The sequence below is a fragment of the Salpingoeca rosetta genome (assembly GCF_000188695.1).
Source record: "Salpingoeca rosetta unplaced genomic scaffold supercont1.6, whole genome shotgun sequence".
Classification (NCBI taxonomy): Eukaryota; class Choanoflagellata; order Craspedida; family Salpingoecidae; genus Salpingoeca; species Salpingoeca rosetta.
Window position 1 is genome coordinate 2,020,444 of NW_004754928.1, and position 13,298 is coordinate 2,033,741.

General features: G+C 55.3%; 2 protein-coding genes across 2 annotated transcripts in view; one reads left to right on the forward strand and one right to left on the reverse strand.

Annotated features, from left to right (window-relative positions):
* Window positions 1-1,712, reverse strand: part of PTSG_03031 (uncharacterized protein) — a gene marked incomplete at its 5' end in the record, with an annotated part of 2,322 nt that extends 610 nt beyond the window's left edge. The window contains 4 exons of the mRNA XM_004996490.1: window positions 488-604; window positions 771-882; window positions 968-1,043; window positions 1,323-1,712. Coding sequence (XP_004996547.1) covers window positions 488-604; window positions 771-882; window positions 968-1,043; window positions 1,323-1,712 — 695 coding nt within the window. The remainder of the gene's footprint in view (window positions 1-487; window positions 605-770; window positions 883-967; window positions 1,044-1,322) is intronic.
* A 63-nt stretch (window positions 1,713-1,775) lies between these two features.
* PTSG_03032 (uncharacterized protein) lies at window positions 1,776-13,156 on the forward strand. The gene is made up of 37 exons (XM_004996491.1): window positions 1,776-2,049; window positions 2,393-2,507; window positions 2,673-2,760; window positions 3,016-3,076; window positions 3,287-3,370; window positions 3,564-3,626; window positions 3,778-3,882; window positions 4,103-4,186; window positions 4,344-4,462; window positions 4,650-4,711; window positions 4,882-5,011; window positions 5,227-5,296; window positions 5,554-5,660; window positions 5,819-5,863; window positions 6,044-6,146; window positions 6,447-6,668; window positions 6,823-6,885; window positions 7,120-7,234; window positions 7,406-7,509; window positions 7,678-7,746; window positions 7,924-7,998; window positions 8,191-8,262; window positions 8,429-8,485; window positions 8,633-8,698; window positions 8,942-9,023; window positions 9,208-9,350; window positions 9,616-9,681; window positions 9,803-9,901; window positions 10,122-10,249; window positions 10,653-10,758; window positions 10,967-11,108; window positions 11,369-11,436; window positions 11,586-11,637; window positions 11,989-12,040; window positions 12,184-12,212; window positions 12,457-12,524; window positions 12,836-13,156. The coding sequence occupies exons 1-37, from the start codon at window positions 1,972-1,974 to the stop codon at window positions 13,112-13,114; spliced, it is 3,471 nt and encodes a 1,156-aa protein (XP_004996548.1). The 5' UTR covers window positions 1,776-1,971; the 3' UTR covers window positions 13,115-13,156.
* Window positions 13,157-13,298: the final 142 nt, after the last annotated feature.

A 13,298-nucleotide genomic window follows, 5' to 3' on the forward strand; every position in this document is an offset into this window, starting at 1 on the left:
TGGGTGGAACTGGTGTGGGTAGACGTGTGGCGGGGGCGGGGGAGTGCTCATGAGTGAGACACTCATACTCATGTGAGCTCACACACACACACACACACACACACACACACACACACACACACGCACGCACGCACACACACACACACACACACGCACGCACGCACACACACACACACACACACACATGATGGCGGGACTTGGACAGTGTCGCCCGTGTCGCTCTTGACCCACGCGCCGCCGCGCTGTTGACAGATGGGAAGGTGACAGGTTGTTTGACATTGAGATGGGGAATAAAGCGTGAAGATACACAGTGAAGCAGACCCAATGTCACGCGCATGCATGCGGGTTCACAGGCTTAACAGATGCACCCACCCCACGCACACAGACCCACGCCCAATGTACATGCATGCACACGTACACATACATGCATGCACAAGCACTAACCATCACGGATGGGTGGTTGATGGTCTCACACACGCATATGCACGAAAGGCGCGATCCCACGTGCGGAGCCAAGCCGGGCGGAACCTTGCTGGTGGGCGAGAACATCTGGCACACGGACATGTCAGTGGCACAGTAGGTGCCGGGCCCAAACAGCGCTGTCCTGGTGATGGTAGGAAGCGATGAGAGCGGGTGTGTTCGTAAGGGACAAATGAGCTTGCAGCGTGCTTCAAACATGTGATGGAATCGCGCTGTCAGGAGCGAGACATGCAGTCTTGCTGTCGCCTTACACACACGCATATGTGCACACACTAAGCACTGAGACGAACTTGTTGAGGGCGCCGCAGAAGCCGTGGTTGAGGATGGAGTAGAGGTGTTCCATCTTGGTGCCGTGGAGGGCAACAGTGGTTCCATGCTCATGCTGCAGTTGCAACCACGCATCTGCGCGCACAAGCACATACGCACACGCATGAGCGGTGCACAGGGCATGGGCGCAAGGGCGAGCAATACGGGGTCACATGCTTACCAGAGGGGCATCTTTGTACGTGAAAGCAGGCAACCTTTGCTTTGACTTGCTTCAGTTGCTGCGCCACGAGGTCTGGCTGCCACATTGTGCATGCATGTGTGTGTGTGCATGTGCATGTGTGTGTGTGCATGTGTGTGTGTGCGTGCATTTGTGTGTGTGTGTGTGTGTGTGTGCATGTGTGTGTGTGTGCATGTGGAATGAGACAATGCAAGATGGGTGGCAGAAGACCATGTGTGAAAGGTGGGGAACAACCAGCGCACAAGCGACAGCAGCGGCAGGAGTGGTGGTGAGCTCGGGGCGCACTGCAGCAATGAAAACGCATGTGAACTTGTCCTGTGTGTTGGAGAACACGCACCAGGGACGACGGAGGGCAAGGCTGCAGGCGGATACGATGCCGCATCCAGGAGATAAAGGGTGCTGCACAGTGGTCGCGCACGCTCGTAGCGTTGGTCAAAGTCGACAGTAGCGTGTCAAAGTCCTTTTGCTCTGCCGCATCTGCGTCCCGCTTCCGGTCGTGTGGAGTTGACGTGGCAGCTGCAGTGCCAGGGGCGGGATGCCCCATGGGCGGAAACGGCTTCACCAGGTCATGGTGCCGGCCAGAAGCCGTGGCAAAGTAGAGCGACAACAGCAGCACAGCGTCCACACCTTCATGCTTCGGCTGCTCCTTGCCGCGACCATGGTGCTGCTTGTGCTTGTGTTGCTGGTGCTGGTGCTTGTGATGCTGGTTGGTGTGGTGGTGGGGCATCCTGTTGATCATCAGCGTTGTTGCTGTTGTTGTGAGAGGGGGGAAAAACACAAACAAACGACACAACGGAAAGCAACAAACAATCATCAGCAGCCAGCCACATCGACTTTGCACTGACGACAAGCAAGCGAGTGCGTGTGTGCTTGAAGTTGAGTGTGTGTGAGTAGGAGGCAGGCAAGCAAGCAAGCAGTAGTCGCTGGGTGTTGCCAAGCGAACCCAGAGTCGCTTTGCTTCCATTGCCAGAGCGTTTAAGCCAAAGATGCAGCGCCTATCGCCCACATCGCCGCTGCAGACGGACCCACCAGCTCGCACCGTGTCCTTCTCCACAGAGCTGCTGGTCCGTTGATGTCGTGTGTGTTGTGTGTGTTGTGTTGTGTGTGTTGTGTTGTGTGTGTTGTGTGTTGTGTTGTGTTGTGTTGTGTTGTGTTGTGTTGTGTTGTGTTGTGTTGTGTTGTGTTGTGTTGTGTTGTGTGTGTATGTGTTGTGTGTGTGTGTGTGTTGTGTGTGTGTGTGTTGTGTGTGTGTGTGTGTTGGTCACTGCAATCACGACAATCGCAATCACTGGCGCTCGTCTTTACCATATCCCAGGCTTTACCGCATGCATGGTGTACTCACTCGACCCTGTTTGTTTCGAATGCATACACACACACACACACGCGCGCGCGCGCACGCGCACGTAGAATGGGTTCTCCACCGCCTGCCAGATTGGAGATGATGGTGCACGGTTGATCAAGGACATGGCTGCGTTCTTCAAGAAGCGCCAGGAGATTGAAACCACATATGCCAAAAGCCTAAGTACGGGGAAGCAGCGTGCATGTCATCTGTGCACAACGTTGCAGGACCTGCCCTCACTGCCCTGTCGTAACTACCGTGTCGCGTGCTGCACTGCAATGGCCGTGACATGTTGGTACCGTTGTTGACCCTCCTGACATTTTGCCGCTGTCATGCGGATGCGTGCAGACAAGCTTGCGACACAGTACCTGGGGCAGGTGCCTGAAGACAAACGCAAGCTCTTTGATCGATCCCAGCAATACACCAACACGTCATCGTACGTGTGCCACACACACACACACACACACACACACACACACACACACACACACACACACACACACACACACACACACTTGCATGTACATGTGGGGGGGGGAGGAGAAGATGGCACATGGCAAATGGGGGAGGGGAGGGGTTGTATGCCATATGCTTGTGCGTGGCCTTGAGTGCTTGTTTCTTTGCAGTGTTTGCAGGTGCCCATTGTTCGCGGACTCAACCCTTGTTCTTGCGTTGGACCTGATCCTCTTAGATCCATCCTCACGTCGTGGTACAACGTTTTGGAAGAAGCCCTCTTCACCGCAGGCTCGCACGTAAGTGTACCCTCCGCACACACAAACAGAGAGAGACACACACACACACACACACATACACATACACGCACGCACACACACAGACACATACACATACACACGCACTCACACACGCACACACACACACACGCAAGTGTGCGCACGCGTTTCGGACACTCACTGCATTGCATTGTGTGATTGCTGCGTGCCTCGTTCGCTACATCCATACAGGAGCAACTTGCATCAAACCTTGGGCAGCGAGTGACTGATCCTCTCGCCTCCACAAGTAAAGACATCGAACTCGCACGCAAGCAGGTGGTGCCATCAGCACATGAATACATGCACAATGTTCACCCAAGAGATGTGCGTGTGTGTGCATGCGTGTGCGTGTGCGTGCATGTGCGTGCGTATCCTGGATCCGCCTGCCTGATTGTTATGCACATGCTTTCCTTTTTGACGAATGTTGTCGTTGGTGATGGTCGTGCCCGTGCACATTGTGCTTTGACAGCACATCGCCGATGGACTGAAGCAGCAGAAGCATTTGCAGGACGCCTACACCGAACTCAAGAAGGTCTCTTGCGCCCAACGCCCGCACGCTGCTTGGTTTTGTCGTTGCGTTGTTGCACTGTGACGTTACACAGTGACACACATCATCCGAATGCTTCTGCACTGATGCACATGTGCTGATACGCGTGTTTGTCCATCCACGATCACCACTGCAGGCCCAGAGCCAGCACTCGACGCAGCAGAAGGAAGTGGACGACTGTCAAGATGCACTGGAGAGAGCAAAGGGGAATTACATGACAAAGGACTCCACCTTTCAAAAGGTGACTTGTTTTCGTGCATGTTCGGTGTGTGTATGCGTGTGTATGTGTGTGTGTCCTGTTTTGTGTATGCGTGTGTGTGTGTGTGCCTTTGGATGTGTGTATGCGTACCTGAACGCGTCTATTGCCCACTGCTTGTTTATCAACACCTCACCAACGAGTCCCATTCATGCATTACCCACTGCAATCTCGACCTCGACCACCGCCACCACCAATGCATCAGCTGAACGGCCGCCTGAGGACATCTGAGGACAAGGCGGCGCTCGCTGCTCAGACGCTGCACGAACAAGAGGACAAATGCACAAAGGTATAGGCAAGAAAATGCGTGTGTGTGTGTGTTTGTGTGTATGTGTGTGTTTGTGCGTGTGTGTGTGTGCACGACTAGAAACGACACGCATACAATACTCGCTGGTGTGCTCGGAGTTCCTGACACCTCTCTTCTTGCACTCGTCCATATCGAGCAGATACAGCTGGAGCACTACAAGATGCATTTCCCGCGGGTGCTCGAGGAGATGGAACAGCGCGAGGAGGAGCGAGCGGCAGCGATGAAGGCTGCCATGCTCGCTGCCGTCAGATGCACGCGGTGAGGTCCCGTCTGTGTGTGTGTGTGTGTGTGTGTGTGTGTGTGTGTGTGTGTGTGTGTGTGTGTGTGTGTGTGTGTGTTGGGGTGGGAGTTGGTTCCCCAAATGTTCATATTGTTCGCTTTCATCGCCCAAAAGTTCATGATGTCCCCCTTCCCTCCCAACCGAAACTGCACGTTTGCACGTCAGGGACATGCTGCAGCGCGAGGTTGGACTTGAGGTCGCCCTCTGCTCATTCATTCAGGACGCAGGTGTGTGAATTTGTGGGTGTGTTTCATGAATCTATTGTGTGTTCGTGAACACCGTACGGCTCTGAACAACATCTGCTTGCTCTTCCCCATCCAACACATCACTCACGCATTCTCCTCCTCCCTTCCCATTCCCACTCCCCATCCCCCACTCGACCAATGCGTGGCCACAGACACGCGGCTTGACATTGAGCAAGCAATCCGGCAGTTTGATGGCGGCGATGATATGGATGCGCCCGTCACCTCCATCCTCAACCCGACTCTCAAGTCGCACCTCGCCGCAACCGCCCTCGAGTCTCCAAAGTGCGCACACAGGGAGGGGGTTGTGTTTGCGTGCTGTTGTGTCTTTTGTGTGTGTGTGTGTGTGTGTGTGTGTGTGTGTGTGTGTGTGTGTGTGTGTGTGTGTGTGTGTGTGTGCGAGTGTTCGTGCTTAGGGGGTGCGAAAGACTTCTCTCTGCACTGTTCATGCGAACAGGCAGCTCACGCCCATGCCCACCACGACATTACGTTTGCCCCAGACCGTTTCGCGATTATCTCTTCATCCTCGTCGCCCACAACCGCCGCCTCTACCAATACGAGAGCGACAACGTCCGTGAATGCATGGCTGCGTTTTGATGGTGTTGATCCTGAACGTGTGTGTGTGTGCGTGTGTGTGTGCGTGTGTGTGTGAGTGTGTGTGTGTGTGTGTGTGTGTGTGTGTGCTCTGAGTACATGAACGTATGCGTGCGTGTGCGTATGTGTGCTTGTATTTCTGCGTACATGAGCGTGTGCAAGTGTTTGTGCCTCTGCAGGAGAATCTGTTCACCTTGCACACGTTCATTCATGCAACTGCTGACACCCCACAGGCGCAACATCCCAAGTTTGTGGCGACGCTGCCGCTGGGCAACCGGACCGTTCGTCCCGTGGACACGTCGCTGTTTGGTCGCCGTCACGTCTTCCAAGTCATCACAAAGTACGTGCGCCCCTTGGTGTGCCCTCCACCTGGCTGCGGCCGTGCCTCGTTCTTCTGTTTGCATTGCATAGATCTTTGACGACATGCTGTGCCTCCCACTCGTTCGCCACATGTCCATCCCACCCTCACCTGTTTGCATGTGCACGTGTGCTGTCAAGGTCGCGGACGCTCTACATCGAGTGCCCGGATCAGAAGACATACAGGTGCGTCAGCATGTGTACGGTTGAGTGTGTATGTGTGTACGTGTGATGATGATGATGTGTGTGCGTGCGTGTGCGCGGACGTCTGCGCTTGCTGTTCCTGTGAATCTGCTACAACGACAAACGCGACGACAACGACGACGACGACTGAATGACATGCATGAATCGTACACATGCTTGCAGGCAATGGATGGAGGCGTTGCGGGAGGTGTGCTTCCCCGATCCCAACACCGACGCAACCATGCGCCTCGTGCGATCTGTCAGCGTCACCGTTGTCGAGGCCAAGGTGGTGATTGCCAGTGCATTGGATGACAGTGTGCACCTTCGCTGAACCTGCATTGACCGTCGACAACACGTGTCTTGTTTGCACACGCAACGGCAGCACGTGCATTGCCCATCACTCACGTACACCCTCACACCTGCATTCCACTACGCACACGATACACACACACACACACACACACACACACACACACACACACACACACACACAATCGCATGTACACGATGCAACATGCTTTCCCCATCGCGCCTGCCTGCCTCCCGTCCCTGCACAAACAAACAAACAAACAAAATACAAAATCAGGATCTGCCGAAGAGCGGGGACTACTTCGCGCTGGTCCTCCTCGACCACGAGCGACAGGCCATGACGTCCATCCAGAGCAACACCAACGCGCCCTACTGGAACCAGTCCTTCACCATCGATGCCATCCCCATCCAGGCGCGGGAGGTTGTGGTTGAGGTCCACCGCTGCTCGGGAAACTTCGGGGCCGTCGCTCGCCAGTCCGCCGCCGTTTTCAAGCGAAAGGTGACGCAGCGTGGTTTTGTGTGTGTCTGTGTCTGTGTGTCTGTGTGTCTGTGTGTGAGCGTGTTCATGATACCAGAATTGCGATGGTGCTGCCATACACGCCATCTCACAACTAACTACGTCAACGTCGCCCTGCTCTACCGCCCCTGTGCAGGTTGCGAACATTGGCCGGACAGACACGCCGCGAAAACCGCGAGCGCTTGACGCGGATGCCAAGGTGCGCAGTCAGCATGTGCTGCTCACGGTGTCTTCCGTTTGTGCATGTTGTTTATTTTTGAGCGTGGCCACAGACAGCATGCATCCACCACACACAGGGCCGACATATGCGCACACGTACACGGGCAAACAGCACGGTCATGCTTATCCGTCACCAGCATCATCAACGTCATGAAGTTCATTCACTGCCCTTGCTTGTGTTGCCTGCATGCATGCGTGCACGGGTGAGATGCAGACAAAGGAGCGCGTGCGCGAGGGCGATGTTGTTGGACGCGTCGTCTTCACCATCGCCGACCAGTCCGACCCCTCCGTTGCAAAGGAGCACTGGGCCCCGCTCGCCTCCGCTGACGGTCCGTGTGCGCGTGTATGCGCTTGCGTGTGCATGTGCGTATGCGCGTGTGTGTATGTGTGTATGTTCGTATGTGTGTGTGTGTGTGTGTGCGTGTGCATGTTCGTGTGCGTGTGCGTGTGCGTGTGTGTCTTTCTTCCTCCTCACACTGCCTCCTCCTCCTCCTCGACAGGCGATGCGGGCTCCATCCGTGTTGCCGTTCAAACGACGGACGAGTGCATCCGCCCGGAGCGCGAGTACCAGTACCTTCGCAACCTTATCCACGAGCGAAACCAGGTCCGTAATGATCAAGATGATGATGATGATGATGATGATGATGATGATGATGATGATGATGATGATGATGATGATGATGATGATGATGTGTGAATGCGGTGGAGGATGTCCTTTGCATGTGCTTTGCAGCGATATTAAACAATGTCGCCTTTGTGTGTATCGTTTCAGGATCTGCAATCGATACTCCGCTCGCTGGATCTCTCCATCCAAGGGAGCGATCGCATCCCAATGGCCCAGGTACAACACCCGCGCACACATGCCGTTGAAGAACATCATGTGTGTGTGTGTGCGCGTGTGTGTGTGCGTGTGTGTGCGAACGTATGTCACATTCTCGAAGCCGCCTCGCGAGTCGTTTTGTCGGCTCACATCACCCCCGCCATGATTATGATTACCACTGCCATAATGCGCTGCCAGGTGTTGATGAGCGTCGCCCACGCCAACGACTCGCTCCCCGCCGTTCTCCTTGCGCTCTGCCAGGCCGAAGTCCAGGTGTGTGAGCATGTGAGCGTGTGCGAGCATGTGTGTGAGCGTATGTGTGTGTGCATGTGTGTGCTTTGTTGTTCATTGGGTTTTGCCAAAGTTCCTGTCTCTGGCTCAGCCGCATTCGTTGCGTGCAACGCTTGTGGCCCATGCTCACGCGTGTGCACATGTTGGTTTATTGTGTGTGTTTATGACGATAAGGGCTCGACGAATCCCACCACGCTCTTCCGCGGCAACTCTCTCGCAACCAAGGCCATTGATGAATTCATGAAGGCGAGGAGGCGCACGCACGCGCGCACGCTCTTGCTTAGGATGCATTTGAACGTGCTGTGTGTGTGTGTGTATGACATTCCGAAGTCTGCCCTCAATTTCTTGTTGCTCACATGTTCGTCTTCTCTGCCCCTGTCCGACACCTTCCCGACGGCTCGACTGCCGGCAGATCATCACCATCCACGAGGGCCGCTACCTCCAGCAGGCGCTTGCCATGCCCATACAGGTGTGCACACCGTATGCATGCTGCGTGGCTGCATGTGGGTGAGCGCTATGCAAGTTCATCACGGCTGGTGCACGTAAACATCCGCATATTTTTCCACGACCTTGACCACCCCACTCCCCTCCATCTTTACATGTGTACCTCCGCCAGACCATCTACGACACGCGTGCGAGCTGCGAGCTCGATCCAACGCGCATTACAGCCAGCGACGTCACGGTGCGTGCTGCACGGGGGCAGAGGGATGGCACACGTGTGTGTGTGTATGTGTGTGTGTGTGTGTGTGTATGTGTGTGTGTGTGGAGGTGTGGAGGTGTGTGGAGGTGTGGAGGTGTGTGGAGGTGTGGAGGTGTGTGTGTGTGGAGGTGCGCGCGCATTGCGTGACGGCATACGCCTTTTCTCACACAGAGCGCGCTGTGATGTGTACCGCTGCTGCCACCCATCCCCGACGTGTGTGAGTAGAAGGAGCGCAACAGCAACTACAAGCGGCTGTTGAATCTAATCAACCTCGTGTGGAGTAGCATCGATCACTCCATCACCAGCGGTGCGTGCTGTGCTCCTGCTGTGTCCGTGCTGTGTTTTCATACACGCTGCATCCCACAAGCACACGTCCATGTTATTGCCAACCTGCACTCATCATCACCGTCATGTTCATCAACATGGGCACGTTCATCGCCACAATACCACAATCCCCCCCCCTCACCACCCATGCCGTCATCCTGCTGCAGTGCCTGCTGAGCTGCGCTTCGTGTTCCACCACCTGCACCGGATGGTCGCCGAGCGCTTCCCCGACAGCGGCACCGCTCCGCGCACGGCCGTTGTCGGATTCTTCTTCCTCCGCCTCATCTGCCCAGCCATCATGGGGCCGCAGGTAGTGACCTGCTCCTGGGGAGAGAAGGGGGGGGGGAGAGACGTGTGGATTTCTGTGTGGGTTTTCTGCGTGCGTGCGTGTGTGTGTGTGTGTGTGTGTGTGTGTGTGTGTGTGTGTGTGTGTGTGTGTGTGTGCGTGTGTGTGTGTGTGTGTGTGTGTGTGAATATGGCTGTTGTAATCACTGACACGATTGTTCCAGAAACCTACGTGAATGCTCACTATTGCACGTGTGTGCATGTGTATGTATGCGCGACAATTGCGCCAGCTGTTTGGCCTTCAAGTGAATCATCCCGAGGACAACACCGCCCGGACCCTCATCCTCATCTCAAAGGTGCAGAGGCCCAATCATGTATTGCAGAGGACAGTTTTGTAATTGTAACATTGAGTCATGGCATTGTGCATTGGCACCTGCCCTCATGGCGTGTGTCTGTCACCTTTTGCGCTTGGAACAGGTGATCCAAAACATGGCGAACGGCATTACGTTTGGGCAGAAGGAGGACTACATGAAGGACCTAAACGCATTTATCGGAGAAAACGCTCAAGCAATGGAGGTGGGCGCATGCTCGTGTCTTTGCATTGTCTTTGCGAATGGCTGAAGCAGCTACTGCAATGTACGTTTGTGCGTGCAGTTTGAGCACACATGTGCCCATGCAATTACTGCTCTCCTCACGTGCTCATCCCCACATGTTCACATCCACATCCCATCCCATCACATCACATCATCATCACCACCACCACCCATCACCACCACCGCGTCCGTTCGGTCGGCAGCAATGCCTGCTGCACCTGACGTCCCCACCGCCATCGCCAATCATGCTCGACATTGATCTGCAGCCGTCGCCGCGCTGTCTCGCCGCGTTCCACCGCCTGCTGGAGGCAAACCTCCCCGGCCTTGAACAGTGCGTGCCTGCAAGCGGGTTTGTGTGTGTGCGTGTGCGTGTGTGTGTGTGTGTGTGTGTGTGTGTGTGCGTGCGTGTGTGCGTGTGTGCGTGTGTGCGTGTGTGCGTGTGTGCGTGCGTGTGTGTGTGTGTGTGTGTGTGTGTGTGTGTGTGTGTGTGTGTGTGTGCGTGTGTGCGTGCGTGTGTGTGTGTGTGTGTGTGTGTGTGTGTGTGTGTGTGTGTGTGTGTGTGTGTGTGTGTGTGTGTGTGTGTGTGTGTGTGTGTGCGTGTGCGTGCGTGGGGGTGTGTGTGAAAATGCGTGTAATTGTACACGTATGTGCACGCATATGTGAGTTGTACCCATTGTAAAAGGGTAACACAATTCCACAACTTCATGTATCTTTGCGCACGTGCGTGTACACAGGACGGCAGCCTCTGAGGAGTTGGGCGATTCCGACCGCAGTCACGTGAAGGCGCTGATTCACGTGGTGAAGGCACTGCGGCGGCCCAGCAGAGAGGAGCACGACCTGGTGAGCACAACGTGCACTCGAGTGGAAAGAAATGCACACATGCGCCCGCGTGTGGCCTGCACGTTCTGATTTGTTGAACGTGACAATCACGCAAGGCATTCTCATACCACTTTGCACGCACGCGTCACCTCATCCGTGTTTTCACTGCATGTACACCCCCACCCCAACACACACACACACACGCACGCACGCACACACGCGCTACCAGGCGCTGCACAATGAGATTGAGCGACAGGAGCGTCTTTTGAGCACGGGCGAGTCGGTCGATCTTCAGTTGAGCGTATCGGGCCCAGGCACGCCTTTGCAGCAGCAGCAGCAGCAGGAGGAGTTTATCCGAACCACCAAGAAGGGTGCGATGTTGTTGTTCTTGTTGTTGTTGTTGTTGTTCTTGTTCTTGTTGTTGTTGTTGTTGTTGCTGTTGTTGTTCTTGTTCTTGTTCTTGTTCTTGTTCTTGTTCTTGCTCTTGTTCTTGTTCTTGTTGTTCTTGTTCTTGTTGTTCTTGTTACTGCTGCTACTGCTGCACAGCACCTCACGTTGTTCGGGTGCATCACGTCGCTGCCATTCTTGGTGCCGGTGCTGACGCGATTCTTTGCTTTGGGCATGACACCAGGCGGACTGTCGACGCTACTCCGTCGCACACGTGCACGCAGCTCGGCAGATCCTCTCGCAAACCAGGCGGTAATTGCACGCACATGCACATAAATGCACGCAACTTGGGTGTTGGCGCTGCCGGCAGCGCTGTACATGTGTGCTTGTTGTCCATGGCCAGCTCTCACTGTGTCTGCTTTTTCTCCACGTCACGTGCTGGCGCTCCTTTGCTTTCACAGCGGGTCCGCTCCATCACTTCGTCGCCCACAATGACACGATCAGCAAAAACAAGTCAGTGCACGCGCGGTGTGTGTGTGTGTGTGTGTGTGTGTGTGTGTGTGTGTGTGTGTGTGTGTGGGTGTGTGGGTGTGTGGGTGTGTGGGTAAACGTGTGTGTGTGTGTGTGTGTGTGTGTGTGTGTGTGTGTGTGTGTGTGTGTGGGGTGTGTGTGTGTGGGTGGGTGGGTGAGTGGGTGGGTGAGTGCACGTGTGTATGTGTGTGTGTGTGCATGTGTGTGCATGTGTGTGTGTGTGTTTTTTTTTCTTGTGTGCGTGCGTGCGTGTGTTTTCTTGTGTGCGTGTGTTCACCCACTGGTTCGCACTAACACAATCACCCGTGCCACCCGTGTCGCTGGACAAACCAGGCGCATCGTCGGCGTCGCAAGCGCAGCAGCAGTACCGCGGCACATCCCCAAGGTGCGCGTATATCGTGATTGAAGACTCTGTTGCGCAGCCTGCAACATGCCTTGTGACCATGCTCTTCCGCGCTCACTCATTGCACCCACGCGCGCGCGTACTGTTTTGCGATACGTTGATGAACGTGCACACGCTCGCTGCAGCTCGATGGAGGTGGAGCTCGCACTATCAGGTCAGCCATACTGGGTTCATGGCTGGTTACGTTCGGTCAGTTTTGTTGTATGAGGTGATTGGCAGACATCCCTGCGCGACACTGCTAACACCCAGTGCTCTGCTGCTGACGGGGGCGTGTGTGCGTGTATGTGTGTGTCTATGTGTGTGGTGCTGTGTGGTGCTGTGTGTGTTGCTGTGTTGTGCTGTGTGGTGCTGTGTGTGGTGTTGTGTGTGTGTGTGTGTGTGTGTTGTTGCGCATGCAGATTCCATGCAGGGCGCAGCGTTTTCGGACATGACGGCAGCGAGTTTGAAGCGGTCTTCCCCACAGGAGGTGTGTTTGCGCACGTGTTATTTACTTGAACGTAGCGCACCTTTGCTGTGCATCGCGTGTCACACACCTGGGGTTGCTTCACGTTGTGACACACATTGCACGCCCTCACAAACACGCACACACACACTCACCCACAAACACTCACACACACCCTCACTCTCTCTCACACACACACGCGCGCACACACGCTCTCACACAAGCACTCACTCACTCACTCACTCACTCATTCACCCACTCACTCACTCACTCACTCACTCACTCACTCACTCACTCACTCACTCACTCACTCACTGGTTCGTGTATTCCTGCAGCCCATTCCGGAGTTTCTGGCGGAACAAGCGCCAGAGGCGGCGAGTGCGCGGACGAGCGTACTGGTTGAGGAAGGAGCAGCAGTCAGCCCGCAGGAGGCGTCGCCAGGCTCTGCGGCAAAGATGGGAGCGACGGGCGCGGATATGAGTGCGGCAGAGGGCGCACAGGGACAGGCCAAGCCCGCGTGGCGCCAGGCGTCGCTGATTGCCCGCTTGACGCAAGAGGATGAAGGCGAGGACGACGACGAAGATGACGAAGATCCAAACGAAACAGACCTTTGAGCAGAGTCGCTTGTGTGTGTGTGTGTGTGTGTGTGTGTGTGCGGGTGTACCTGTGATGGTGCGTGTGTGTGTGCGGATGTACCTGTGATGGTGCATGTGGTGTGCATGTGGTGTGCATGTGGTGTGCATGTGGTGTGCATGTGTGTCTCCCTCCCTCTCCCTCTTTGTGTGAGTGCGGCAACAC

Coding starts and splice junctions, on each gene's coding strand:
- PTSG_03032 (XM_004996491.1), top strand. CDS start 1,972: ATGCAGCGCCTATCGCCCACATCGCCGCTGCAGACGGACCCACCAGCT. Junction 2,508..2,672: donor CACATATGCCAAAAGCCTAA/GTACGGGGAAGC, acceptor GGATGCGTGCAG/ACAAGCTTGCGACACAGTAC. Junction 6,147..6,446: donor TCACCGTTGTCGAGGCCAAG/GTGGTGATTGCC, acceptor ATACAAAATCAG/GATCTGCCGAAGAGCGGGGA.